At 52.8% G+C, this 26,977-nt stretch overlaps 1 protein-coding gene across 2 annotated transcripts in view; it reads left to right on the top strand.

Moving 5' to 3' along the window:
• The window catches only part of DGKI (diacylglycerol kinase iota), a 143,581-nt gene that overhangs the window by 8,641 nt on the left and 107,963 nt on the right, over positions 1-26,977 (top strand). Inside the window, exons 4-13 of one of the 2 annotated variants that reach the window (XM_039913249.1) lie at positions 2,838-2,903; positions 7,162-7,233; positions 8,450-8,566; positions 13,410-13,505; positions 13,775-13,849; positions 14,628-14,723; positions 16,272-16,354; positions 19,350-19,410; positions 25,428-25,541; positions 26,271-26,408. In XM_039913249.1, the coding sequence (XP_039769183.1) occupies positions 2,838-2,903; positions 7,162-7,233; positions 8,450-8,566; positions 13,410-13,505; positions 13,775-13,849; positions 14,628-14,723; positions 16,272-16,354; positions 19,350-19,410; positions 25,428-25,541; positions 26,271-26,408 (918 nt within the window). The remainder of the gene's footprint in view (positions 1-2,837; positions 2,904-7,161; positions 7,234-8,449; positions 8,567-13,409; positions 13,506-13,774; positions 13,850-14,627; positions 14,724-16,271; positions 16,355-19,349; positions 19,411-25,427; positions 25,542-26,270; positions 26,409-26,977) is intronic. The other variant, XM_029073824.1, reaches the window with a different exon arrangement.

The raw sequence follows: 26,977 nt of genomic DNA, 5'->3' as shown, positions 1-26,977 counted from the left end.
GCCTCTGTTGTATTTGTGTGTGTGTGTGTGTGTGTGTGTGTGTTCCAGGAGCTCGGTTTTCGAACAAAAACAGTGTGCTGCATCTAGAAAGCAATAACTATTTTGTCGTAAGCTGTGAAAGGAACTACTACTATGGTATTGGATAAGTGTTTACTATGTGCCAGGCACTATACTGAGCTCTGGGGTGAATACAGCAAATCGGGTTGGACGCAATTCCCGCCCCACGTGGAGCTCACAGTATTAATCCCCATTTTACAGATGAGGGAACTGACTTGCCCAAGGTCACAAGCAGGCGAGTGGCAGAGGCGAGATTAGAATCCTTGTCGTGACTCCTAGGCTCGTGCGCTATTTATCGGATGCCCACTGGGTGCGTGCACTAAATACTAAGCACTTGGAGTGTCCTAGACACTGTACTAAACATCTGAGCAAGTTAGAGTACTTGAAAACCAAGAGGATAATGTGGAATCGAAGGCTGACGATGAATCGGCCCTGGGCTTCAGAGGAGTTTGATGTCTTGCTTGAGCAGGGGAAGCAGCGTGGCTCAGTGGAAAAGAGCCTGGGCTTCGGAGTCAGAGGTCATGAGTTCGACTCCCAGCTCTGCCGCTTGTCAGCCGTGTGACTGTGGGCAAGTCCCTTAACTTCTCTGTGCCTCAGTGACCTCATCTGTAAAATGGGGATTAACTGTGAGCCTCACATGGGACAACCTGATGCCCCTGTGTCTACCCCAGCGCTTAGAACAGTGCTCCGCACATAGTAAGCGCTTAACAAATACCAACATTATTATTATTATTAGCTGGGATTTAGAACTCTCTATATTTGCTGAGCACCGCTGCAGCATCAGATCCGTCATTCATTCAGCTGTGCGAAGCACTGAACGAAGCGCTCGGGAGAGTACAACACCACAATAGACAGATACATTCCCTGCTCACGAGGAGCGATCAGAGGCTCACCCTAGACAGCATTCTTGGTCACCAAACTCCCAACCCAAATTAGGTGGACCAGCGACTTAATGGACTGTTAAAAAGAGCCAGCTGGAGACTGGGATTTCCGAGCCAAAGCTCATCGTGTGGAAACTAAGCGTTAATCTTCTCGAAGCACTTGGCATCTGTCCGGCTTTCTGTCCAGGTCTGGGGCCCTGGACAGAGAGCCTGGGAGGACTCGGAGAATCCAGACGAAAAGCAGTGCCCTGATTAAAGGAATGGAAATGGATCTTCTGAAAAACTGACTTAGCCTGGAGGCAAGAAGGCTGAAGGGTTATTTAATAACGGACTTGGAGATTATGAATGACAATGAGGCCAGCTGTCTCTAGTGAAAATAGAAGCAGAATGACGAGGCATGAATTGTAGCGGGAGAGAGAGTTGACCTGAGGAAGTATTTCGTGCTGGGAAGGATGGTCAACAATGAGGCTGGAGGTGGGCCCTCTGTTTGCTTTCTGAGGAGGCAGGGTGGGGGTACCCCATTCATTCATTCGATCGTACTTATTGAGCACTTACTGTGTGCAAAGCACTGTACTAAGCAAGTGGGAGAGTACACGATAACAGTAACAATAAATAGACATGTTCCCTGCCTACAGCAAGCTTAAAGTCTACCCCAGAAGGCAGAGGACACTTGGATATTTACCCAGTGATTTGACACTTCTTGAGCTTTCCAGAATGGAATGGGGAGCAGCACCTCCCACCCCTCACCCCCAGAAGGCTACCTCGGTTGCTTGGGTTGCGGGAGTCTGCCCAGCCTGCTGGGTGGAGATCAATAAATGCTTCACAAATACCATTTAAAAAAAAAAGGCTCTTGAGACTTGATAGTCTTGCCCTCCTTTCTCCCCGCCCCCTCTCCCACCCTTTTCCGGTTTTGAATTTTAGCATAGTCTGCTGAAGGTTCTGCCTACATTTTCAAGTTCTTTCACGAGCCTCTGAACACCTCACAATACAGGGTTCTGAAGTGCTCATAATAAAAATAGTACTAAAACCTCTCAGATTTCTCGAACCACTCTTCTTCTGAGCAGCTTGAAGAGTCCCTGTCTCATCGTGGGAGGCAGTGTGGTATGGATCGCTTGGCTCTCCTGACTGCCCGGGCGAGAGGCGCTTGTCTGCCGAGATGAGAGAAGCGTTTCATTCATTCAGTCGTATTTACTGAGTGCTTACTGTGTGCAGAGCACTGTACTGATCGCTTGGGAAAGTACACTGTGGCAATAAAGAGAGATGATCCCTGCCCACAACGAGTTCACAGTCTAGAGGGACTGTTTCCCATCCACCGTTGACTGCTAAGTCGTCCGGGTTTGTTGGGGGTCCTAAGGGTCATCCCCCTGTCTCCCAGCAGGACTGTACTTAGTTCGAGGTGTTCATTCATTCATTCAGTGGTATTTATTGAGCGCTTACTATGTGCAGAGCACTGTACTAAGCGCTCGGAATGTACAAATCGGTAACAGATAGAGACAGTCCCTGCCCTTTGACGGGCTTACGGTCTAATCGGGGGAGACGGACAGACAAGAAGAATAGCAAAATTATGTCTGAAAAGCTGAAAGAGTCTTCTTTCTGTAAGCATCTCTGGGGAGGGACTCTCTAGACCGTTAGCTTATTGTGGCCAGGGAACGTGTCTCCCAGTTCTGTTCCGTTGACCTCCCCCAAGCGCCTAGTACAGTGCTCTGCACGCAGTAAGAACTCAACGAACACCATCGATTGACTCAGTCTTCCCCGAGACCAGCCCCGGGTCCCGTTGAGCACGCTACAAGTCTTGTTAGACTGGTCCTGGGCTTTGCGGGGGTCGAGGAATGGGGTCGTGGAAGCGGCATGAGGCGCTCCCATCCTCTCCGTTAATTATCACATCTTGTTTTCCCCTAGAACTTTGTCCGCCATCACTGGGTGCACAGGAGACGACAGGAGGGAAAATGCAAGCAGTGCGGTAAGGTAGGTGGTCAGACGGGCACCCGGGGACTCCTTTGGGGTCTCCTCTGCCGCGGGCCACTGTCACTGGGGGAGGGATGGGCGACAGAGCCCCGTCCGTCTGGTCCGGGGTCCGGGCCGGGAAAACCTGGACCAACGGGCTGGTGTGGCGGTCTACGGACCTCACGACGATAGACCGACACCCCTACTGCCCCTCTAGGGTGGTGCTCTGTGGCTGCTCTTCGGTCCTGACCTCCCCCGCCAACCTCCCTCATCAGTCTCTGCTCGGTGGGAACCGGGAAGGATGGGATGGTAGTTTGGGGGGGGGTGAGCCATTCCTTGGGATCAACAGGAACAGGGCTGGCTGGGGGCTACCCATCCCAGGGAACTGGATGCTATGCCCCTCCCACTTCTCAGATCGACTCGGCCCTGAGCCAGCGCCGATGCCGGAGCGTGGCCCAGTTCTCGGGGGGGCCAGGGGGATCTGGGGTTCTCCAGGCTGGCAGGTAAGCAAAGCAAGTTGAGGCCGGGATGCTCTCTGCCTTCAACAATATTTACCGAGACCTGCCACGGGCGGAGCATTGTACTAAGCACTTGGGAGAGCACAATAGGAAGACATGATCCCTGCTCAAGGAGCTTCCAGTCCAGCAGTAGAGGCTGACACTAAATGGGAGGAAGAATGAAAAGTGGTCGGAGAAGCAGTGTGTCTTAGTGGAAAGACACTGGCCCGGGAGTCGTGGGACCTGGGTTTTAATCCCAGCTCCGCCACGTGTCTGCCGTGTGACCTTGTGGCAAGTCATTTGACTTCCCGATGCTTCATCTGTATTTACCGAGTGCTTCCTATGTTCAAAACGTTGTACTAAATGCTCGAGAGAGTACAGTACAACAGATATGGCAGACGCCTTCCCTGCCCATGTCGAGTTTACAGTCTAGAGCGGGAGACAGACATTAATATGAATAAAAATTGATAATATAAAGATATGTACCTAAGTGCTGTGGGGATTAAGACCGAGTCCCACATGGGGCGTGCACCGTTTGCCACATGATTATCCGGTATCTACCCCAGCTCGTAGTACAGTGCCCGGCACCCGGTAAGCTTAACAAATACCATTTTAAAAAAACCCCAAATGAGTGGATATATCGATGAGTGAGTTCTTGATCAGTAGCTTACGTACGTCGACAGGATTGCAGGTGGCTGTGGATACGCAGGTGTGAAGTTGGTGCAGAAGTGGTGCGGTGGGAATTCAGGGGAAAGATAATCGGGGAAGGCCTCTAGGAGCAGATCGTCAGATCTCCTCACAAGACCAGCCCTGCTCTCTCGAGAAGCGGCTGAGTCTTTTTCAGCAAAACAGAACGAACGCAGGCTGACCCTTCCTCGGGTTGACACAGAGGGGCAAGTGGTAAGCACTTAATAAATACCGCAGCTATAGTAGAAGTTGAATGGACTCGATCCTCAATCAATCGATGGTATTTATTGAACACTTACTATGAGCAGATCCCAGTAGTAAGGACTTGAGGGCGTACCGTACCACACAGCAGACAAGTTCCCTCCCCGCAACAATCATCCTTTGAAGTCAGATCTGAAGAATGCTGACATGGTTCCAGAAGGGAAATTGCAATCTCCCCAGCCCACATGGGTCAGTTGCTAGTGCTTTTTCAGCCAGGTATGCTGCTTCTCATTTTTTCCTGGTCTGGGAGGGCTGCCAGCTTCTTGAACCACTAACCAGCCCACCTGTAGCCGTCCTGATTCTTGGCCGGTGCCCAGTGGGCCGGTAGTCCAATGGTGTTTTAATGAACACGATGCCAGGGTATCCGCAGATAAACCCGGCCAACAGCATTGCCAGTGATGTCTCCCTGAGAATGCCCAGGGACCAGTGACAAGATGCAGGTCCCTTTTCTCAATCAATGGTATTTATTGAGCGCTTACAGCGTGCAGAGCACTGTCCTTAGTGCATCATCTAGTACAATAAAACAGAGTTGGTAGGTACATTCCCTGCCTGCAACTGTCTATATAATAGTGATCGTATTTGTTAAGCGCTTACTACGTGCCAAGCACTGTTCTAAGTGCTGGGTGAGATACAGGGTTATCAAGTTGTCCTACGTGGGGCTCGCAGTCTATGTAAAATCCGCATTTTACAGATGAGGTAACTGAGGCCCAGTGAAGTGACTTGCCCAAAGTCACGCAGCTGACAAGTGGCGGATTCAGGATTTGAACCCACGATTTCTGACTCCCAAGCCCTTGCTCTTTCCGCTAAGCCGCGCTGCTTCATGCCCCTCTAGACCGTCAGTTTGCGGTGGGCAGGGAATGTGCCTACCAACTCTTTTATATTGTACACTCCCAAACGCTTAGTACAGTGCTCTGCGCACTCTTAGCGCTCAATAAATACCATTGATTTACTGAATGAGTTTCCAGTCTAGAGGGGACCAGTTTTCCGCTTGTCTGCCCTTAGAGCATTGACATGAGCCCTTTCCCTTCTAGGACTCGCAGGTTGGGTTGCAGGAGGAGGAAAATGTTCAGAACCCATTCCCGACCAGGCTGAGGGCCCGAGACAGGGACCTTGGGGTCGGGGGAGTCGGCCGACTACCGTGGATGAGGGTTCCGGCGGTCCTAGGAGCCGCACGGGACTCTCTCCCGAGGCAGAAAAGAAGCAGATTGCTTTTCCTCGTGACGTTTTTGTTGTCCCTCTTGTTGGACTTTGTTTATTAAAGACTCATTTGGAGCCATATGGTCCCACCCCGTAATAAAAAGAAAAGGGAAGCCGGGGAAAGGCCTAGAGGAAAATGAATCAACCAATCCAGCAGTGGTATTTGAGTGCTTAGTAAGGGCAGAACGCCGTACTAGACACGTTCCCTGGACTCAGTGAGTTTATAGTCTAGAGAAGCTGCGAATAAGCTGGGTTCTCCTTCTGTTTGAAATGCAGCAGCGATTTAAGGGGCTGCTGAGGTGTGGCTTCGCCCCCCCACCCCCCCAATAGTCCAAGGTTTTTGCAGCTGTGACTCCCCTTCCACCCCCATAGAATTATAAAGACACTTTCAGGAAGTTTTTTCTTTGTACTGGCGCTGAAGAAAACAGGATGGCTATATGCTCGATTTTATACTTGAACGGTCTGGTTTTCAGGGAATCTGTCACCATGGTGTCAACCCCCTTTAGAAATTGTATTTTTTATCTTCAGCATCCAGTCACCCTGTTCCTCCGAGGGAGACTCTAGTTGTGCAGAGAACCTTTTAGTGAGTCCTTCCAATCCAGAATGCTCCAGTCGTTAGGATGGTAGTTTAAGCTTGTTGTGGGCAGGGAGTGGGTCAGTTTATTGGTGTATTCTCCCAAGAGCTTAGTACAGTGCTCTGCACACGGTGAGTGCTCGATAAATACGATTGAAAGGATGGATATAACATGCGTCTGTGGCTTCTGAAGCAGCAGCATGGCCTAGTGGAAAGAGCATAGGACTGAGTGTCGGGACACCTGGGGTGTAATCCCACCTCCGCCACTTGCCTGCTGGATGACCTTGGGCAAGTCACTTGACTTCTCTGGGCCTCTGTTTCCTCCTCTGAAAAACTGGGTTGAAATACCCATTCTCCATCCCCTGAGACTGTGAGCTCCACATGGAACAGAGACAGTTCTGATCTGCTCGTATTGTTTCTGCCCTAGTGCTTAGCTCCTTAGTAATAATTAAATAAGATAATAATGACGATTACTATTATATTCACAGCCTTTCATCTTCCTACTCAATCAGTGGTATTTATTGAGCATTTACTGTGTGCAGAGCACTGTCCTAATCACTTGGGAGAGTTGGTAGACTCCTTCCCTGTGCCACCAGAAGCAAGCGCCGCTTACCAGCTGCGTGACTTGGGGCAAGTCACTTAACTTCTCTGGGCCTCAGTTACCTCATCTGTAAAATGGGGATTAAAACTGTGAGCCCCACATGGGACCACCTGATCACCTTGTATCCCCCAGCGCTTAGAACAGTGCTTTGCACGTAGTAAGCGCTTAACAGATACCACCATTTATTTTATTTTTTTTCCCTGCCCACGAGGAGCTTACAACCTGGAGACTCCTGGGGAAAAGGAGATAACGTGGTCATTTAAACTGGAAGGCACTGATCACTTTGTCTCTGATGAAACTTAAGCAGGACTGGGGAGTTAGAGCTGAACTGGAAGAGCTGGGGAATGGGGCCTGGTGGACAAGGAGCTTCTCTTTAACCAGGTGATTGAGGGCACGTGAGGATCCAGGGAAGCTGCCGCCTCAGAGAGACAAAAATAAAAACCTCTCTTTCTCTCCTTCCAGGGGTTCCAGCAGAAGTTCTCCTTCCACAGTAAAGAGATTGTGGCCATCAGCTGCTCCTGGTGCAAACAGGCGGTAAGTGGGGGGGAGATTTGAGGCGGGGGGACACTGGGAATGGGAAGCCATGCAGCTGCAGGTCTCGCGGTCGCTAATCAATCAATCAGTGATCTTCGTGGAGCATTTACTATGTGCAGAACACTGTCCTAAGTGCTTGGGAGACTATAATACAACAGAATTAGCAGATATGTTCCCTGCCCATAAGGAGCTTACAGTCCAGAGGGAGGACTGATGTTAACATGAATAAAATAATTTATAATAAATGATTCAAAGACATGACCATACCTAGCTATGCCCACGTGACCAGCCCTCGGTGGGTCACCTCTATCTCACAGAGATATGTCTCCGGTCACCTGGACCGGCCCCGGGACCCGTATGTATTTCCAGAAAAAAAGAAAGGATATTTCCGGCCTTCCTCTTCTGACTTCCCCAGCTCCCTGCTGGGTCGCTCCTAATTTGGGGTGTTTTAAGACACCAGGACCAGTAGCCTGCTCCCACGCCCTTTGCTGGTCACTTGATGGGCTGCATGCGGATTGAGGAGGTTCCATCATCATCGATGGGATTTATTGAGCAGTAACTGTGGGCAGAGCACCGTACTAAGCACTTGGGAGAGTACAGTACAACAGAGTGGGTAGACACGTTCCCTGCCCGCAACGAGCTTACATGGCAGTGCCCCCTGAGGGGAGGTGTGGGATGGGGAGGATGCTAAGTCCTGCTAGGCAATGATGTCATTTGCTGGTGCTGCCAACATTTGAACTGTCATTATTATCCTTATTATTGTTGTTGCTGTTGTTTAGGTTCTTACTGTGTGTCGAGCACGGAGGTAGATACAAGTTTATATCAGTTTGGACTCTGTCCTTACCCCATATGGCAATCGCGGTCTATATAGGAGGGAGAACAGGCATTGAATCCCCATTTTACAGATGAGGTAACTGAGGCCCAGAGAAGTGACGTGGCCAAGGTCTTAGAGCCGACAGTTGGCAGAGCCAGAATTAGAACCCAGGACCTCCGACTGCCAGGCCCGTGCCCTATCCGAAAGGCCGTGCTGCTCCTTGGGGATCTGTGAGGCGAATCCACTGTGGTCATCCCCTCAGGGAGGGTCCCGACTGGAGGGCCGACGGAGAAGCAAGCGGAAGGTGGCTGGCCCTTGCTGATCCCGGCGTATCCCGGTCCCTCGCTCGCCGGCGTCGGACATCCCCTTCACTCTGGGCTCCTCCCGCTTTCTCTCTTCCAGTTCCACAATAAGGTGACCTGCTTCATGTTACAGCACATCGAAGAGCCGTGTTCACTGGGGGCCCACGCCGCCGTCATCATCCCGCCCACGTGGATCATTAAGGTGAAGAAAACTCAGGTAACCGCACGCTGTCGTCGGTCACTGCTGCGGGGGGCGGCCCGGCCCCGTGAAACCACGGCTTCCCACCCCGCCGTCAGCAGTTTCACCGGCTCTGTTTGTCTCGGGCCCCGGCCCCTCATCCGGGAGCTCCCTCTGGAGCCGATCCGGCCCCGATGTTCCGCCCGCCCGCTGGAAAGAGCATTTCTGTTCTCCCGGTGGAAGCAATCCGGACCCCCACACTGCCCGGCGACCCCACGTGTCTCTGACCTCAGATGGCTTGTGTCCCAGCGGCAGCCTGCCCTCGTCAAACGCTGCCGACCGGATCGGTCGGTGTCCGCTGCCCTCCTTTCTAGCCTGGGCCCTTAACGCTAACCGTAGCGCTCATTAAAATCCGACTTCACCCTTGCCCTATCCATCGTGCTTTGCAGCAGTTCCTTTTTTTGCCATTATCCATGAGCATCCCCAGGCTCAACCGTTAATGTTTGGATTCTCCATCGTCTGTAGTCAAGTCCTCTCCAGGGGTTCCCTAAACGTCCTAGATGGGGCCAGGTAAGTCACGGACTGAGGGTTGATTTCCTCCTCACCCATGTGCTTTACTTTTTGCGTTGCCCCGGTCGGAGTAGCGGTTATCGGATGCCCATCTGGGGCAGTGATTGGCAGCCCATTTGCCGTTGGCTACTTCCGAAATGCTTCCCGTGATTTGGCTACCCCGCTGTCGGTGCCTGGATGTAGGTCGAGGGTGGGGTCCCAGAGGGAGAGGTGGGGAACTTGGAAACCTAGGACACTCCGACAAATCCGGTTGAATCAAATACTTTTAATGGGCAGTGGCAATCTTTCATCAGAAGGTCCCAGCGTCAAGTAACTTCGTCCCACTGACCCAGTGAAAGAAATGGCTGAGAGATGGGGCCTGTGTGAGCTTGCTGGGGTCAGATAAAGTATAAGCCGAATCCCAGCATGGCCTAGTGGATAGAGTACAGGCCCAGAAGTCAGAAGGACCTGGGTTCTAATCCCGGCTTCCCCGCTCGTCTGCTCTGTGTCCTTGGGTCGGTCACCTCACTTCTCCGGGCCTCAGTACCTTTATCTGTAAAATGGGGATTAAGATGGTGAGCCCCATGTGGGACAGAGATTGTGCGCAATCTGATTAGCTTGTATCTTCCCCCAGCGCTTAGTACAGTGACCGGCACACAGTATGCGGTTAACAAATATATTAAAAAAAAAAAAGCAACGAAGAAGGATGCACCGTTCATAGCATTCGAAACTTCAGTGTGTGTTCAGTGCTGTCTTATAGACAAATTAAGCAATTGCCTAAGATTCTCTAAGGCCGGAGGGGGCCGTTTTCCAACTCCCAAGTCTTGCTTCTGGGTCCAGCTTCCCTTCCTTTGACTCAGTTGACCCGAGCTGACCCTGCTGGTGGGTTTCATTGCCGGAAGATTCTTTACCCGTAGGGAGCGTCTATCTTGGGATGGCTCCTGGGGCCTTCCCACGTTCCTCATCGTGCCTCCCTAAAGAAAAAAACGGGTAACAAGATAGACCGAAAGTTCGTTACGGGCAGGGAACGCGTTTGCTGATTCTGTTTTATTGTACTCTCGCAAGTGCTCTGCACATAGTAAACATTCCCTAAATACGACTGACTGACTTTTAAGCTCCTTATGGGCAGAGAATGCGTCTGCTAATTCTGTTGTATTGTACTCTCCCGAGAGCTTAGCACAGGGCTCTGCACTTAATAAGCACTCAGTGAATACGCTCGATTGATTGAAGAGGAGAAGAAAAGATCTTTAACTCCTCTGCTTGAATTTGCCCAGGGACTTGGGTTTTTGGAGGTTCTCTACTCTCCGCCTCCAAGGTTGAGGCCCAGGGAGGTTGAGGAAGGGAGCCGGTGGGTGGCGGCTGAGGTGCAGATGGGAAGGGTCCGGGAGAAGAAGAGGAGAAATGGGCAGGGCTGTCGGCAGGGTTGCTGTCGATACGAGGAAGAGGCTGTAATAATCGCTGCGGTATTTATTAAGTGCTTACTATGTGCCAGGCGCTGAATTAGTGCTGGAGAGGATACAAGCACATCAGTCTGGACACAGTCCCTGTCCCACAAGGGGCTCAGGGTCTTTATCTTCATTTTACAATTGAGGAAACTGAGGCGTAGAGAAGCGAAATGACTTGTCCGAGGCCGCACAGCGGACAAATGGCAGAGCTGGGATTAGAACCCATGACCTTCTGACTTCCAGGCCCGGGCTCTAACCACTACGCCATTCTGCTTCCTGGCCGGGCCTTGCCCAGTTCCTTGGCCTCGGTGTTAGGCTTCTTCAGCTTCCAGGTGGAGAAGCCTCCACTGTTTCTCCTTGCCCTCAGAATGTAAATTCCATATTAATAATGTTGGTATTTGTTAAGCGCTTACTACGTGCAGAGCACTGTTCTAAGCGCTGGGGTAGATACAGAGGAATGAGGTTGTCCCACGTGAGGCTCACAGTCTTCATCCCCATTTTACAGATGAGGGAACCGAGGCCCAGAGAGGTGAAGTGACTTGCCCAAAGTCGCACAGCCGACAAGTGGCGGAGCCGGGATTAGAACCCATGAGCTCTGGCTCCCAAGCCCGTGCTCTTGCCGCTGAGCCACGCCGCTTCTCCGTAATACTCTTGTAATAAAAATGGTGGTCTTTAAGCGTTGTTTAACGTGCCAAACACTGTTCTAAATGTTCCCGACACATTCCCTGTTCCCCAGTGAACTTACAGTCTGTGACGAAGAACAGGTATCGAATCCCCATTATGCAGGTAAGAGAAGTTAAGTGACTTGCCTGAGGTCACCCATCCAGCAGGTGGAAGATCCGGGATTAGAACCCGGGTCCTCTAACTCCCGGGCCTGTGCTCTTCCCACAAGGTAGACACTCAACAAATACCCAATTTACCGTTTGGTTCTCTGTTCCAGTATGTGTGGCTCAGGGCCACCTCGGCTCCGCGGCCAGGCTGAACCCCAGGTTCTGCTTCCGTTCGGGACGTTCGGGGGCCTCGCTGATGGATAGTTGGACCCAGTCAGTACGAGCCCCGAGGGTGGCAGATAAATCGGCTTCACGGGTAGCCGAGGAAGGAGGCGGATGAAGGGATTAGTACCCGAGCTGGTCCGGGGAGATGGGTGGCGGCCGCCGCCTTCTGCCCAGAAGTGCTCTGTAGGTGGAGATGGCGTGAATCCAATCATTTCTCTCAACTTTTAGGAGAGGAGATGGCTCCGGGAGGTTGTAGCTCTCTGGTCTCTAGCTCGAGGGATTAGGCAGTTCAGGAGTGGTGGCGGGGGGCGGGGGGGGGGGGTCTCCCCTGGGGTATTTAGTCTCTCTCCCCACCCCCCGCACCAAATTAAGTTGATCTGCAGAATTTCAGACTAAAAGGAGTGAATTATCAGGAGGCCGTAAGCTGAAATTTGAAGCTCAGCTTTGACCTGGGCAACCTTTCTGTGCCTCAGTTTCCTCACCTGCTCTTCCTTCCTCTTCTGAGCCTTGTGCAGGATGGGCCGGTATCTGATCCGATCCCCTTGTGTGTACTCTAGGGTTTAGTGTCTAGTAAAGTCTTACTACTCTAGGGTTTGGCGCCTAGTAAAGTCTTACTAAAGACCATAATTCTACTGTGTAAAATAATAGGAAGCAATCTGTCAATTGGTATTTGCTGAGCATCTGCTGTGTTCACGTGCGCTGTCCTTAGTGCTTGGGGGAGTACAGTGCAATAGAATTGGTAGATACAATTCGCTCCTGCGAGGCGCTGACAATCGGGAGGCGTGTATTTCGATCGAGGACCGAGAGCAGCTGCAGAAGCACTGCTAGAGGATTGAGCACGGGCCCGGGAATCAAAAGACCTGGGTTTGAACCCCAGCTCCCCCACTTGTCTTCTCTGTGACCTGAGGTAAATCACTTCACTTCTCTGTTCCTCAGTTCCCTCATCTGTAAAATGGGGATTAAGGCAGGGACTGTGTCCGGCCTGATTACCTTGTATCTACCCCTGTGCTTAGAACAGTGCCCGCTGGCACACAGTAGCCTCTTAATAAAGACCATTTAAAGGAAAAAAAAGAAGCCAGACCTGGATGTGACGCCCGGGGGGGGGAATTCTCTTGTATCGCTGGAGATTTTCTGGCTCCGATTGCTGTGGTCCAGGGAATTTGGCCCCATCTGGGGTTTAACCACTGACTTCAGGTGGGCTTTTCCCAAGTTCTCCCCGAAGTGGGAAAGGCTTTGGAGATCCCGAGGAGCACCTGTCACCAAAGGAGGCCGTACAGGTGGCCAGAGTCGCTTGTGGACGGGCCCCCGGGGAACTTCCAGAAAGGATGGAGTGAATCTGGAGAAGCAGACCACAGTCGACTTAAAGCTCCAGAAGCGAGGGTCAGATGGATCAGATGGGAAACAGCGTGATGTCATGGATAGAGCAGGGCCCTGAGAGTCAGAGGTCATGGGTTCTAATCCCAGCTCTGCCTCTTGTCTGCTGTGTAAGCTTGGGCAAGACACTTCACTTCTCTGTGTCTCAGTTACCTCATCTGTAAAATAGGGATTGAGCCCCATGTGGGATAGGGACATTTTTCCACCTTATTTGATTGTGTCCACCCCGGTGCTTAGCACAGTGCCTGGCACATAGTAAGCACTTAAAAAATACCATTATTATTATTATTATTACCGGTAGGTGGCCTAAGAGGCAAAGGAATCCAAGAGATGTGCTCTTCCGACAGCCCAGGAACAAAGTTGATTTAGGCCTGTGCCTTCCCTCGTCCCTGGGCCGTCAGGCCCGGTGGTGTTCCTCTCCTGAGACCCTGCGGCGCCACCTGCGCAGGCAGGGGAAAAAAAAAAAAACATGAAAAATGGTCCCTTTTATCATGTTTTTTTTTTTACGTTTTCATACAGGTGGTCTCCATACCAGGAGACGAACCTGATTGGGAGGGAGACTGGAGCTCCCCAGAGAAAACGGGAGTCTCCCCCCCGAATGGGGAGGGTTGGCAGGTATAACGTGTGTTGTTATGCGAGTCCATCGGGGGGTGACTCTTGTCCCCCCCAGCTCACTGGGAGGAGTCTCTGACTCCAGAGTACCGGACTGGTTTCTGTCTGTGGCTTTCTCCATGAGCAGTGGCTTGGAAGTGTGAACGCATGAGAAGCATGTGGTCTCACGGCATGTACTGGACACCGTCCCATCCTCCACATGGAGCGTGCATGGGGGAAACGCCCGGCTGGGGCTCGAACTCTTAGCCGGTTCTCCCTTTCTCTTCCCACAGAATTCGCTCAAGGCCTCGAGTCGGAAGAAGAAGAGGACGTCCTTCAAGAGAAGAGTCAGCAGGAGGGGCGCCGAAGTAAGTATCCTCTCCCCAGCTCCATCTGGGGCCCGGGCGGGATGACTGGGGGAGGTCAGGTCGGGTGGAGGCAGGAGACTGGGGGTGGGGACTCGGGACCGGGGGTCCGAAGCCCAAGCTTCGTCCTTGAAGGGTTTTGGGGAGAGTTTGGGAACTGTAGGGTTGCCCCCAACCCCCCGCAATGCCAACTGGGCCAACGTGAAGGAGAGCTGCTTGGCTAATCCGCTGGGCATCCCGGCTTCCGGATTTGGCAGCTGGTAGTGGACGCTTTTAGGTATCCTCCCAGGTGGAGTGTGCACTTTGAGTCTGCGCAACATTGGGGATGGTTGGCCCCGAGCCATCGACACGATCGACCGTATTTATTTAGCACTTAAAAGCGCTCGGGAGAGTAAGAGTTGGCGGGCACGTTCCCTGCCCACAAGGAACTTACAGTCTAGCCGGGGAGACAGATGCTAAAATAAATTGTGTCTATATACGTACGTGCTGTGGGCCTGAGGGTACCTTGGCCCTGGGCCAGCCTCCTCCCCTGGTAGTCCGCAGATTTGCCCCCCTCCTCCCTTAAATGCTCCCCGGCAGTGATTTGTTGGTCAGGAGAAAGTGGAACCCCGGCTCACCATCCGAACTTGCTCGGTGTGCGCGTTTGGCTTTCCCGGAGATGCCAGAGGGGCCGATTGTGCTCCCGCTTCCGTAAGGTCTTCCGATCCCCCCCCCCCGGGCTTGGGGATTCGGTCTGGCTTTCCCCGGGCCACTCTGCTGTCCGTACGTTCTGTCACTGCAGGAAAACCGAGGCCGCCCGTTTGTGGTGAAGCCCGTCTCCTCCCCGCTCATGAAACCGCTGCTCGTGTTTGTGAATCCCAAGAGTGGAGGGAACCAGGTGAGATCCTCTGCAGAAGAGTAGTAGTCATACCAATGCCTGCCAAATGATTTCCGAGTGCCAAACGCTGTGCTAAGCGCTGGGGTAGAAGCAAGACGATCAGCCGGACACGGTCGCTGTCCTGCACGAGGCTCACAGTCTAAGGAGGGAGAGCAGCTGTCTTAGCCCCACTTTTCAGGTGAAGAAACTGAGGCCCAGAGAGGTTATGTGACTTACCCGAAGTCACGCAGCAGGCGAGTGGGAGGGCGGGACTAGAAACCGGGCCCCCCCCGTCCCAAGTTGTGGGCACTTCCAACCGGACCTCCCGGCATAGTGGCTTCATAGAGAAGCCGCGCGGCTCAGTGGCAAGAGCCCGGGCTTGGGGGTCAGAGGTCATGGGTTCGAATCCCGGCTCTGCCTCTTGTCAGCTGTGTGGCTGTGGGCAGGTCACTTCACTTCTCTGGGCCTCAGTTACCTCATCTGGAAAATGGGGATTGAGACTGTGAGCCTCACCTGGGACAACCTGATGACCCCGGATCTCCCCCAGCGCTTAGAACGGTGCTCGGCACATAATAAGCGCTTAACAAATACCGACGTTATTATTATTATTATTATTCAGCGGGTTTGTGGTCTAGGACGGCCTCGGAGCTCTCTTGCTGGCTGTGAACATTTCCTTCTGGCCCTGAGGGAACCGCTTTGGACACGAAAGCCGGGAGCCAGGGGTCCCCACGGGGACTCCTGTGTCCACTGGGCAAGCGTGTGTGGGCTAGGAGAGGTCTCGGGCCGGGCGCGAAGAATGGCAGCCTGTCTAACCTGATTGACTCGTACCTCCCCCCAGCGCTTAGAACAGCGTTTGACACAAAGTAAGTGCTCAACAAGTGCCATTAAAAAACCAAAGCGAGCGCGGTATGAATGTCTGAACTGATGATGCAGATCCTTCGGAAGAGAGAAGCGTCACCCTGTCCGTCAGTCCGTGGAACTTAGTGAGCACCAGCTGAGTGCCTTGCACAGTGCTAAGCGCTTGGGGGAGGACAACCCCCCAAGGTACACGATCCCCGCCCTCAAGCGGCCGGCAACGCAATGGGGGGAGATGGACAGACTGAAACTCTTCCCAAATGTAGGAAGCAACAACGGGGATCGTCATCTTCAATAGTATGTATTGCGTTGTTTTGAGCGCTTACTATGTGCAGAGCGCTGTACCTAGCACTCGGGAGAGTACAGTTCAACAGAATTAGTGGAAACGTTCCCTGCCCAAAACGAGCTTACAGTCTAGAGGGAGCTTACAGCCCCCTGTGAGAGACCTCATTACCTTGTATCCAGCGCTTAGCATAGTGTTTGGAACGCAGAAAACGCTTAAAAATGACCACGGTTATTATTACTACTAATAAAAATAGTCATAAAAATGATAGCCTAGAGCTCTGGGCCTGTACAACCTTTCGTAGGAAGAGTTTCCAGCTCCCGTTAACAGGTTCGCTGGCCATCTGGCACCCGGGTTGACTTTGTGGGTTCTGTGTGAGGGGGAGATATTCAGGCGCTTTTTCCGTTCGCTGATTTTCCCTTTCTCTTCAGGGGACCAAGGTTCTCCAGATGTTCATGTGGTTCCTGAATCCGCGTCAGGTTTTCGATCTCTCTCAGGAAGGGCCAAAAGATGCGTAAGTTTTGAAATCGGAAGCCCGGGCCTACCTTCTCGCCCCACCAGCCTGGGAGAGACCTGCGCTCTCATCATCGTGTGGGAGTTGATTTCTGTTGGGAGTTCGGATCAGCCTTTCCATGACCCAGCCTTGGGATGGGTTTATATTTTTTTATGGTACCTGTTGAGCGTTTACTATGTGCCAGGCGCTGTTCTAAGCGCTGAGGTAGATTCAAGGTAATCAATCAGTCAAGGGCATTTATTGAGTGCTTACTATGTGCAGAGCACTGTTCTAAGCACTTGGAAGGGTACAGTACAACAGAATCAGCGGAAATGTTCCCTGTTGGACACAGTCCGTGTCCCACGTGGGGTTCACAGTCTTTCAGATGAGGTGATAGGCTCAGAGGAGTTAGGAGACCTGTCCGAGGTCATACGGCAGACAAGTGGTGGAGCCCAGATTAGAATCCAGGTCCTGTGCTCTATCCACTAGACCCCCAAACTGTGTCTGGGATCTGGAGAGTCCCCGTGTCTTCCCTGTCCTTGAGAGTGGGGAAAAAGCACTGCTCTGGAATTTGGATTTTAGCTCCCCATCCCGCCTTTAGCTGACGCTCACGGACTCCGGGGACACCTGACTTCCTCAAAGTGTTGCGCCTCTGCCCGCCCTCTGACTCGCTGCACTCTGGGCCGCAGAGTGGCGGTAAATCAATCGGTCCGTGGTATTTATTGAGCTTTTTACTGTGAGCAGAGAACTGCGCTAAACAGTACCTTACGATAGAGTTGGTAGAGACTCTCCTTGCCCCCAAGGAGCTTACAGTCTAGAGGGGAAGACAGATATTAAAATAAATTATGGATGTGTTCATAAGCGCTGGGCGGGCTGAAGGTGGGGTGAGTACAAGGGTACGGGTGGAAGGGCGATGCGGAAGGGAGAGGGAGTAGGGAGAACGGAGGCTCAGTGGGGAAGTTTTGCTTCGCGCGACAGGGACGAAAGGCCCGGGGCTCGTCTTTTGTCGATCCTCGTGAGGGGGGAGGCGGAGAGACCCCAACCACGGAGACCCCGCTCTAGCCCTTGGACACTGAAGTGTTCTCGTCAGCACCACGAGAGGGCAATGGAGGATTGTGGAAGGTCAAGTCCACAGTGCTCTGCACATAGCGAGCGCTCAATAAATACTACTGAATGAATGAAAGTCCCGCTGGCCGGAGTTTGACTGGACCTTGGCCGGGGTGGTCTGCAGGGCTGGCCTTCCCTGACCAGGGGTCAGTGCTGGGGGGCTGCCTCCGTGCACCCCTCATCTGTAGCCGGACGGAGGGCGGGCAGTCGCCCTGCAGGTGGGCCCTGCCCTGTGAGAAGTAGGGATAGACGATATATTCCCTCAGCCCCAGAGCAGTTATGTTCATATCCGTGCAGCGTGGCTCAGTGGAAAGAGCACGGGCTTGGGAGTCAGAGGTCATGGGTCTGAATCCCGGCCCTGCCACTTGTCAGCTGGGTGACCGTGGGCAAGTCACTTCACTTCTCTGTGCCTCAGTTACCTCATCTGGAAAATGGGGATGAAGACTGTGAGCCCCACGTGGGACAACCTGATTCCCCTGTGTCTACCTCAGCGCTTAGAACAGTGCTCTGCACATAGTAAGCGCTTAACCAATGCCGACGTTATGAATTCATTTATTAACGTGGTCTCCCCCTCTAGATTGTCAGCTCCTTGTGGGCAGGGAAAGTGTCTACCAACTCTGTTACTTGGTACTCTCCCAAGCTCTCAGTATGGTGCTCTGCACTCAGCGCTCAATAAATGCAATCGATTAATTGATAGGAGGGTGACGGTTGGTCGGAAGCTGGGACAGATGAAAACTCTCAGCAGGGAAAATATTTTTCCCCTTTGGATGGCCTCTCCTTCGCAAAGCTCTTCAGGGAAACTTTCACTCCCCTCCAAAGGAGCTCTGGATAGGGGAGACATCACTCGGTTTTCCTGGAAACCAGAATTTAGAAGGCGGCTCCAGTGAGGGGGGCGGGGGGGCGGGAGGCCAGGTCTCCAACCGGCCGCCCAAGACTTCAGCGGATCAGGTGAGTGCGACACAGAATGATGAGTTACTAGGTATCCGACAAAGCAGGAGGCCCCGTTGAACCCTCCTGTTTCTCCTTCCTCGGCTGTACTGTGGTCTCCGTGCCTCAGTTACCTCATCTGTAAAATGGGGATGAAGACTGTGAGCCCCACGTGGGACGACCTGATTCCCCTGGGTCTACCCCAGCGCTTAGAACAGTGCTCTGCACATAGTAAGCGCTTAACAAATACCAACATTATTATTATTTGCATTCTGGCTCCTTAGCCTCTGGGTCGCAACTGTTTTATAATTACCTCTCATGAATACAGGATTTCTCTTGATAGGACTCTCGGTGCACTTAAGATCGCTTTCCTCCACATCTGTATGGTACTAAGCACCAACTGTGCGCCAAGCTCCTAGGACGCACAAAATAATGAGATTGAACGCGGTCCCCGATCCCCCCAAGGCTCGTAGTTTGAGAGAGGGAGAAAAAAGTATCTTATCCCCATGGTACGGGTGAGGAAACGGAGTGGTCGGGACTTTTTTATGATCTTTGTCAAGAGCCTGCTGGGTGCCGGGCACCGTACTAAGCGCTGGGGTAGATACAAGCTAATCAGGTTGGGCACGGATCCGTGTGCCCCGTGGAGCTCGCCGTCTTAATCCCCGTTTTGCGGATGAGGTAACTGAGAGGTGAAGCCACTTGCGCAAGGTCACTCGGCGGACGAGTAGTGGAGGCAGGATTAGAACACAGGTCTTTCCGACTCCCAGCCCCGTGCTGTATCCACTAGGCCACACAGCTTCTAACTAGGCCAGTAGCAGAGCAGGGACTCGAATCCAGGCCTCCTGTTCCCCAGTTCCTCGGGCTTCCCGCCAGGCGATACTGCCTCGAAGCCGGCCCCGTTTGCAGTTTTTATCCTTCAGAGTTGCTGCCCTCTTGGCCAATTGCTCCTCCTTTACCGTGACCTCTCTGCTTCCTCCGGTAGGCTGGAGCTCTATAGAAAAGTGCCCAACCTACGGATCCTGGCCTGCGGTGGGGATGGAACGGTGAGTCTAACGTTGTCCCCGATTCCCTCCGGGAAGTGCTAGACCCCTGCGGCGGGGTGGGGGTGCGGGGGTGGTCGCAACAGTTGCATCTACCCCTGGGACATCGGAGAGACGCTCCTCTCTCGTTGCTGTAGACTGTGGGGGAGACGGAGGCGGGTGAGGGGTGCTTCAATATGGAAGGTCCTCACGTCTTTATTGACAGTCCTTCTCTCTCCCTCTCTCTCTGTCCTCCCCTCTCCCCCCCTCTCCCCTATCCTCCACTCTTCCCCTCTCCCCCAACCCCCTTCTTTCCCCCTCCCTCTCCCCTTTTCCTCCCCCCTCCACCTCTCTCTCCATCGCCCTCTCTCCATCGCCCTCTCTCCATATCCCTCTCTCTCTCCCTTTCTCTCTCCTTCTTTCTCTCTTCCCCCCTCCCCCCCCCCCCCCCCCCCGCCTCCTTCTACCCCTTTCACCCTGAGGGTGCCCACACCCAGCTGGGCAGTTGGATTCTTAAAGGGGCACTGGGGAAGGGAGGGATGCAGCTCACACGATCTGGGGACCGACGCAGAATCGGGTTCATTCCACTGGACGTTACTGCCAAATCAGATCAGACACCGTTCCTGTGATTGAAGACGAAGGGAGGGCGGGGATTTTTCTCCCCACTTTACAAATGAAGGAAAGGAGGTCTAGAGAGGGTACATTGACTTGTCCAAGGTCACTCAGAACCCCAGTGGCAAAACTGGGTCTCCTGACTCCCAATTCAAAGCTCTTTTCACAATGGGTCATGATTAAGTTTAACGGTCAAGTGCTTGCCTCTTTCCTTTCAGCATACTTCTCAGTTTTTTTCTCCCATTTTAATCAGTTGATCATATTTATTGAGTGCTTACTGTGTGCAGAGCACTGTGTTAGTACTTGGGAGAGTACAGTATAAGAGTTGGTAGACATATTCCCTGCCCACAGGGAGCTTATAATTGAAAGGGGGAGACAGATATTCATAAAAATAAATAAGTTTTGGATATGTACGTACTTAATACTTAATTAATCCATTTCCTTCCTTTCTTCCTTTCCTTTTCCTTCTTTTCCTTATTCTTTTCTTTTTTCTTTCCTTTCCTTCCCTTTCCTTTTCCTTCTTTTCCTTATTCTTTTCTTTTTTCTTTCCTTTCCTTCCCTTTCCTTTCTTTTTCTTCCTTTCCTTTCCTTTCCATCCCCAGACAGCTGAGGTTCAGTTTCTTTCCTTTCCCATCGGTCTTTCCTCCCGATATCCCGAGGTCCCGAGAGTCCCAAACCCCCCACAGTATTGCATGCACGTTGCTTTCCTGCCTGATGCATTCAGACACATTCATTGCAGTTCCAGAGATGATTCTGTTGATGAATTGGCTAGATTTGGTTTCTATTAAATGGTTATACTGTGTCAAAGACTGTGCTGAACTCTGAGGTTGACTTACTGTGAGCCAGGAACTGTACTAAGCACTGGGTAGATACAAGCTAATAATAATAATGTTGGTATTTGTTAAGCGCTTACTATGTGCAGAGCACTTTTCGAAGCGCGTCCCACGTGAGGCTCACAGTGTTAATCCCCGTTTTACAGATGAGGGAACTGAGGCTCAGAGAAGTGAAGTGACTTGCCCACGGTCACACAGCTGACGAGTGGCAGAGCTGGGATTCGAACCCATGGCCTCTGGCTCCCAAGCCCGTGCTCTTTCCACTGAGCCACGCCGCTTCTCTAATCAGGCTGGACACGGTCCATGTCCCTTGTGGGGCTCAGTCTTTATTTTATTTTACATTTTTACAGTTCTTTATTTTACAGTTGAGGGAACCGAGTCCAGGGAAGTGACTCGGTCACGTCACACGGCGGATAAGTGGCGAAGCGGGGATTAGAGCCCAGGTCATTCCGACTCCCAGGCCCGTGCTCTACCCACGAGACACGCTGCTTCTGTGGCACAGTGCATCGTCCTGTGCGCCACAACACTGAACTAAGCGTTGGGGAAAGCAGATCTCTGCCTGCAAGGAGCTTACAGTTTAGTGCCATGCACACGAACCGTTTGGCTCTACCCGTACAGGCGCCTGCGGGCAGGAGAACGTTGGCTTCCACTCCCTATCCCCGCCTGCCGGTCTCCCCATCCTGTTTCCCAGTCCTTTTTTTCCGCGGGAAACTCCTCATTTCTCCAATTTTTCCAGCAGAGGGAAGCATGTTCCCAAGCATCAGAGAGCTCGCTGGTGCCTCTTGGCACTGGAAGCAAAATATTCATTCATTCGATCCTATTTATTGAGCGCCTACTGGGTGCAGAGCCCTGTACTAAGCGCTCGGAATGGACGATTCGCAACAGTTAGAGACAATCCCTGCCCAACAACGGGCTCGCAGTCTAAAACAAGTAGGCGTCGATACCATCAAGATAAATAGACTCATAGATATAGACACGTCATTAATAAAATGAATAGAGTAATGATAGATACAAATATACACAGGTACTGTGGGGAGGGGAAGGAGGTAGGGCAGAGGGAGGGAATAGGGGGAATGGGGAGGAGGGGCAGAAGGAGAGGGAGGGCTCAGTCTGGGAAGGCCTCCTGGAGGAGGTGAGCTTTCACTAGGGCTTTGAAGAGGGGAAGAGGGTTAGTTTGGCGGGTTTTGTCTCCCGGAGCCATTTAGCCTCCAGATGAGGAACTCCTGGATTATGCTTGGATCTCAGAGTCAGATGACCTGGATTCGAATCCCAGCTCCGCTACTTGTCTGCTGTATGAATTTGGGCAAGCTACTTCACTTCTCTGAGCGTCAGTTCCCTCATCTGCGAAAAAGAGTCCCATGTGGGACAAGGACTGTGTCCGGGCTGATTAACCTGTATCTATCCCAGTGCTTGGTACAGTACCTGGCACATAGTAAGTGCTTAACAAATTCAATTTAAAAAAAAAAAAAAAAGAGGGGAAATCATTCTCTGGGCCTGGTCATTTATTCTACTGCTGGTATTTACTGAGTGCCGCAGCGTGGCTCAGTGGAAAGAGCACGGGCTTTGGAGTCAGAGGTCATGAGTTCGAATCCCACTCTGCCACTTAGCTGTGTGACAGTGGGCAAGTCACTTAACTTCTCTGTGCCTCCGTTACCTCATCTGTAAAATGGAGATTAAGACTGTGAGCCCCCCGTGGGACATCCTGATTCCCCTGTGTCTCCCCCAGCGCTTAGAACAGTGCTTGGCACATAGTAAGCGCTTAACAAATACCAACATTATTATTATTTGATCAGGCTACTGGGTGGACTAAGCGATTGGAAGAGCGCAGTGGCGTAGTTAGGCCCGATTTTTTCCTTTCAGTTCATATGCAGTCTAGCCGGGGAGATGGACGCTGCAAAAAATTACAGGTGAAGCGGGGAGGTAACTAAGTGCTGAGGAGGTGAGGACTCAGAGTGATGAAGTAGGGAGGCAAATAGAGATGGAAGATGAGAACGTAAGGTCCTTGAAGGAAGGGGTCGTGTCTACTGACTCTTGCATTAAACTCTTCCCACTATTTAGTACGGTTCTCTACGCGTAGTAATAATGATGATGATGGTAATTGTTAAGCGCTCACTACGTGCCAAGTACTGTACTAAGTGCTGTGCCAGGTACCGTACTAACCGTAGAAAGCACTCGATAATAATGTTAATTGTCAAAGGCTTACTGTGTGCCAAGCACTGGGTATATATAGAATAATCAGGTTGGACACCGTCCTTGTCCCACATGGGGTTCCCAGTCAAGTAGGAAGGGGGTAGGATGTAGTCCACATTTTGCAGCTAAGGAAACTGAGGCACAGAGAAGTTAAGTGAGCTGCCCAAGGTCACAGAGCAAGCAATTGGAGGAGCCAGGTTTAGGACCGAGTTCCTCTGACTCCCGGGCCCGTGCTCTTTCCACACTAGTTGATTGACTGAAAGGTTAGATAGGGAAGACTTCCTGGATAAGATGGGATTTTAGTAGGATTTTGGAGAAGAAGAGAGTGGTGGTCTGTTGGATAATAATGATAATGATAAGGGGGAAGGCGTTCCAGGGAGAAGGGAGGACATGGACGAAGCGTTGAAGGTGCGAGAGGGGCAACTGAGGCACACGTGGGCATCAGACGATCGAGGCAACGTGAATAGGTTGGCGTTAGAGGAGTGAAGTGTGTGGGTCTGGTTGAAGTGGGAGATGAATGAGGAGAGCTAGGATGGAGAGAGACCACCTTCTACTGTCTTTAGGATATTTGTTAAGTGCTTGCTATGTGCCAGGAACTGTATTAAGCGTTGGGGTGGATACAAGCTGATCAGGTTGGACACTGCCCTCATCCCAAATAGGGCTCACAACATTAATCTCCATTTTACAGATGGGAGAACTGAGGCCCAGAGAGGTGAAATGACATGCCCAAGGTCACACAGCAGACAAGTGGCAGAGCTGGGCTTATAACCCAGGTCCCTGCGACTCCCAGGCCCGTGCTCTCTCCACCTGGCAATGCTGCCTTAAAGTCAAAATGAGATTACTACCCCAGAGCTTGGGGGAGCTGCAAACTGGGATTAGGGGGCCAGCGGGAAGGGAGCGGAGCCAGTAACCCAGCCACCGGGCCTTCGTCTCCAGGACACGTGTCCTGGAAGAACCCTGGCAAAGGGACATAGATCCCCTCTTGATGGTAAGCTCGTTGTGAGCTGGGAATGTGTCTGTTATTTTGTTGTAGCGTACTCTCAAGCGCTTAGCACAGAATCCTGCCCACAGTAATTGCTCAATAATTGCAGTTGACTGGCTCCCTGAAATCTGAACTTGAATTCATCTTTATTCATTCTCTCCAGGCTGGAAGGCCACGGGTGCGGTCCTTAGGGAGCTGCAGGAGGCTGCCCCAGGGGCTAGACTTGGTCCAGGCGGGAAAGATGTTCGGATTGATGTGCACAGGGTGGTGTGGGGTAGAGTGGGAGGGAGGCCCCTGGAAGGAGGTGACCGTCGGTGCATCGACCGGATGCCGCCGCTTCACGCTGTCAGCTTCCACTCGGCGATGGTTTCGGGAGGCCGAAGTCGGTCTGCCCGGGAGGAGGAAGTTTGGGCTTAGGGCTGCCCTCCCCGGGCTTGGTTGCGCAGAGACCGAGATGAAGAGCTTCTGAGTCAGAGCAATTCCAGCCCTGGACTCTGCAGGTCGCTGGGAGGATGGGCTTTCTGGACCAGCCGGCTTACCAACCATTTCCTTCACGTGGAAAGGCGAGCTTTTTCGGGGGTCCACGTGGGATGATCTGTTCCGCTGCCGGCCGATGACGGGTGAGGGAGGGGAGGGAAGCGGTTCTGTCTGGCTGAGGAGTTGAGGCGCGGATGGGTTTCACGGGCAGTGGAGGGAGGGGTCCAGAGGGACGTCGAAGGGGCTTGAGGTCGGAGGGTCACGGAGGTCCAACGCCCACTGACCTTAAACTGGCAGTCAAGTTCACAACTAGCGGACCTAAGCAGAACCAGTTTGAAGTGGTTTATTGAAAGGACAATGGGCTCTGTCCATTCCGTAAGTCGGTAACAGTGGTGGTGATTAAGCCATGTGCTGGGACCTTGGGAAAACAGGGTAGGAGCACAAGTCCAGTTCCCTGCCCACAAGACCAGGATTCCTCAGAAACGAGGCCTGGTCCTTCGTTGGCGACTCGAAGCCGGGGAACATGGTGGCCTGAGGCGGGCAAGCCTGGGTAGTGACTTGGGAGTTCTGTAGGGCCCAGTCTTACGGGTCCAACCTCCCTTACTGACCTGTATCAGGCATTTAGACTGGGACCACTGTGATGGAAACCCTTGGGATTCCTCTTCTTCCCCTCACTGCAGGTGTCAGGGTTCTGATTCCTGTCCGAGGGCGCTCCCCCTCACCCCCACCAGACTGTGAGCTCGTTGTGGGCAGGGAATGTATCTGTTTATTGTTGTATTTAACTCTCCAGAGCGCTTAGTACAGTGCTCTGCACATAGTAAGAGCTCAAAAAATACGACTGACCGACCGACTCGGCCAATCTGCGATTTAGGGCTCTCCCTCCGTTGGCCGGGGTGGGCTTCCCATCCTGGTCACCGTTCCCTCCCAGACCCCTCTGTGTCTTGTAGGTGGGCTGGATCCTCTCTGTCCTGGATGAGTTGCAGCTCAGTCCCCAACCACCCGTGGGGGTCCTGCCACTGGGGACGGGCAACGACCTGGCCCGCACTCTCAACTGGGGAGGGGTAAGTGTCGGCTCCCACGGCCCTGCCATCCAGGGTCTCCGAGCCCCTAGGCAGCTGCCCTGCCCCTGGGCAACCAGTCGAGGGGGGGGGGCGGCACCCCAGGGCTGGCGTCGTGCCCCCCCAACCCCCGGCTCGTTCCCCTGGGTTGTCCGGGATCAAGCTGAGACTTCACCTCAAGGAGCCCAACCACTTGGCATCTGTTGGTTGTTGCCTCAGGGCGTGGCGGGGGTTCACTGGGCGGCGCTCAGGGTTCCGGGGACAGTGGTTGGGAGACAGAGGGTCCAGGTGTCCCGGCGGCCCCAAGCTCCTCCTCTTCGGGAGGTGGTGCTTTGGTTAGTTCTAACTGGAGACTGGGCTTCTCCAGCCGTCACCTCCTGATGATGATGCCTGTACTGTTTGGCGATGAAACTGTGCCAAGCGCTGGGTTAAGCGCTGGGGTAGATACCAGAGAATCGGGTTAAGCACTGTCCCTGTCCCACATGGGGCTCGCAGTCCAAGTGGAAGGGAGAGCAGGTCCTTGGTCCTCATTTGTCGTATGAAGAAACCGAGGCCCTTAGCCACCCCGGATATCGGTCGTGGGTGGAGTCGGGTCTGGGGCCGATTAGTTTCCCCTCATCCCCACCTCCCTGCTTTTCCCTCCACGATGGGCGGGGAGGCGGAGGAACTGTAGGTGCCTCGCGTGACGTCTGAATCCTGGGAATAATGGCGGGCCTCCTGCCCCACCCCCAGGGTTACACCGACGAGCCCGTCTCCAAGATCCTCTGCCACGTGGAAGACGGGACGATAGTCCAGCTGGACCGCTGGAACCTGCATGTGGAGCGGAACCCAGACCTGCCTCCAGAAGAGCTCGATGATGGTGTCCATAAGGTCAGAGACCCTGCCCACCCCCTGGACTCCCACCCCTACAGTCGAGGCTGGGCTGAGCCAGAAGAGAGGAGCCCTTTGGGGGAAGTCTCCAGAGTCAGAACAGCCCCTCCGAGGGTCAAGATCCCTTCCTCTTTTTGGGAACATCCTCGGCCTCCCTCCTTCCCTCCCCCAGCTCTCACAGACGGGGCGCGGTCCCCCCGGAAGCCCCTCTCACCTTTGGAGAGACCAGGTCCCCTTAAAGGGGTTAGGTCCTCACTCTAGTGCATTTAGCATCAACCAGTCGGTGGTATTTATTTAGCACCTAAAGTGGGCAGAGCACGGAGCAAGCACTTGAGAGAGTCCAAGAGGGGATGAAGACACGATCCCTGCCCTCAAGAGTTTAAATAGTAAGCTCCTTGAAGGCAGGGATTGTACCTACTAATTAGTGTGCTTCCCCAGGCGCATCAGTGGTATTTACTGAGAGAAGTGCCTGGAAAATACATCACGACAGAACTGTTAAACATGATGCCTGCCCCCGGGGAGCTTACAATTTCCAGAACAGCACGCTGCACGGAGTACGTGCTCAATAA

This window comes from Ornithorhynchus anatinus, chromosome 10 (assembly GCF_004115215.2).
Source record: "Ornithorhynchus anatinus isolate Pmale09 chromosome 10, mOrnAna1.pri.v4, whole genome shotgun sequence".
NCBI lineage: Eukaryota > Metazoa > Chordata > Mammalia > Monotremata > Ornithorhynchidae > Ornithorhynchus > Ornithorhynchus anatinus.
The sequence above is the reverse complement of the archived record's forward strand: the minus strand, read 5'-3'. Positions and strand labels throughout refer to the sequence as shown.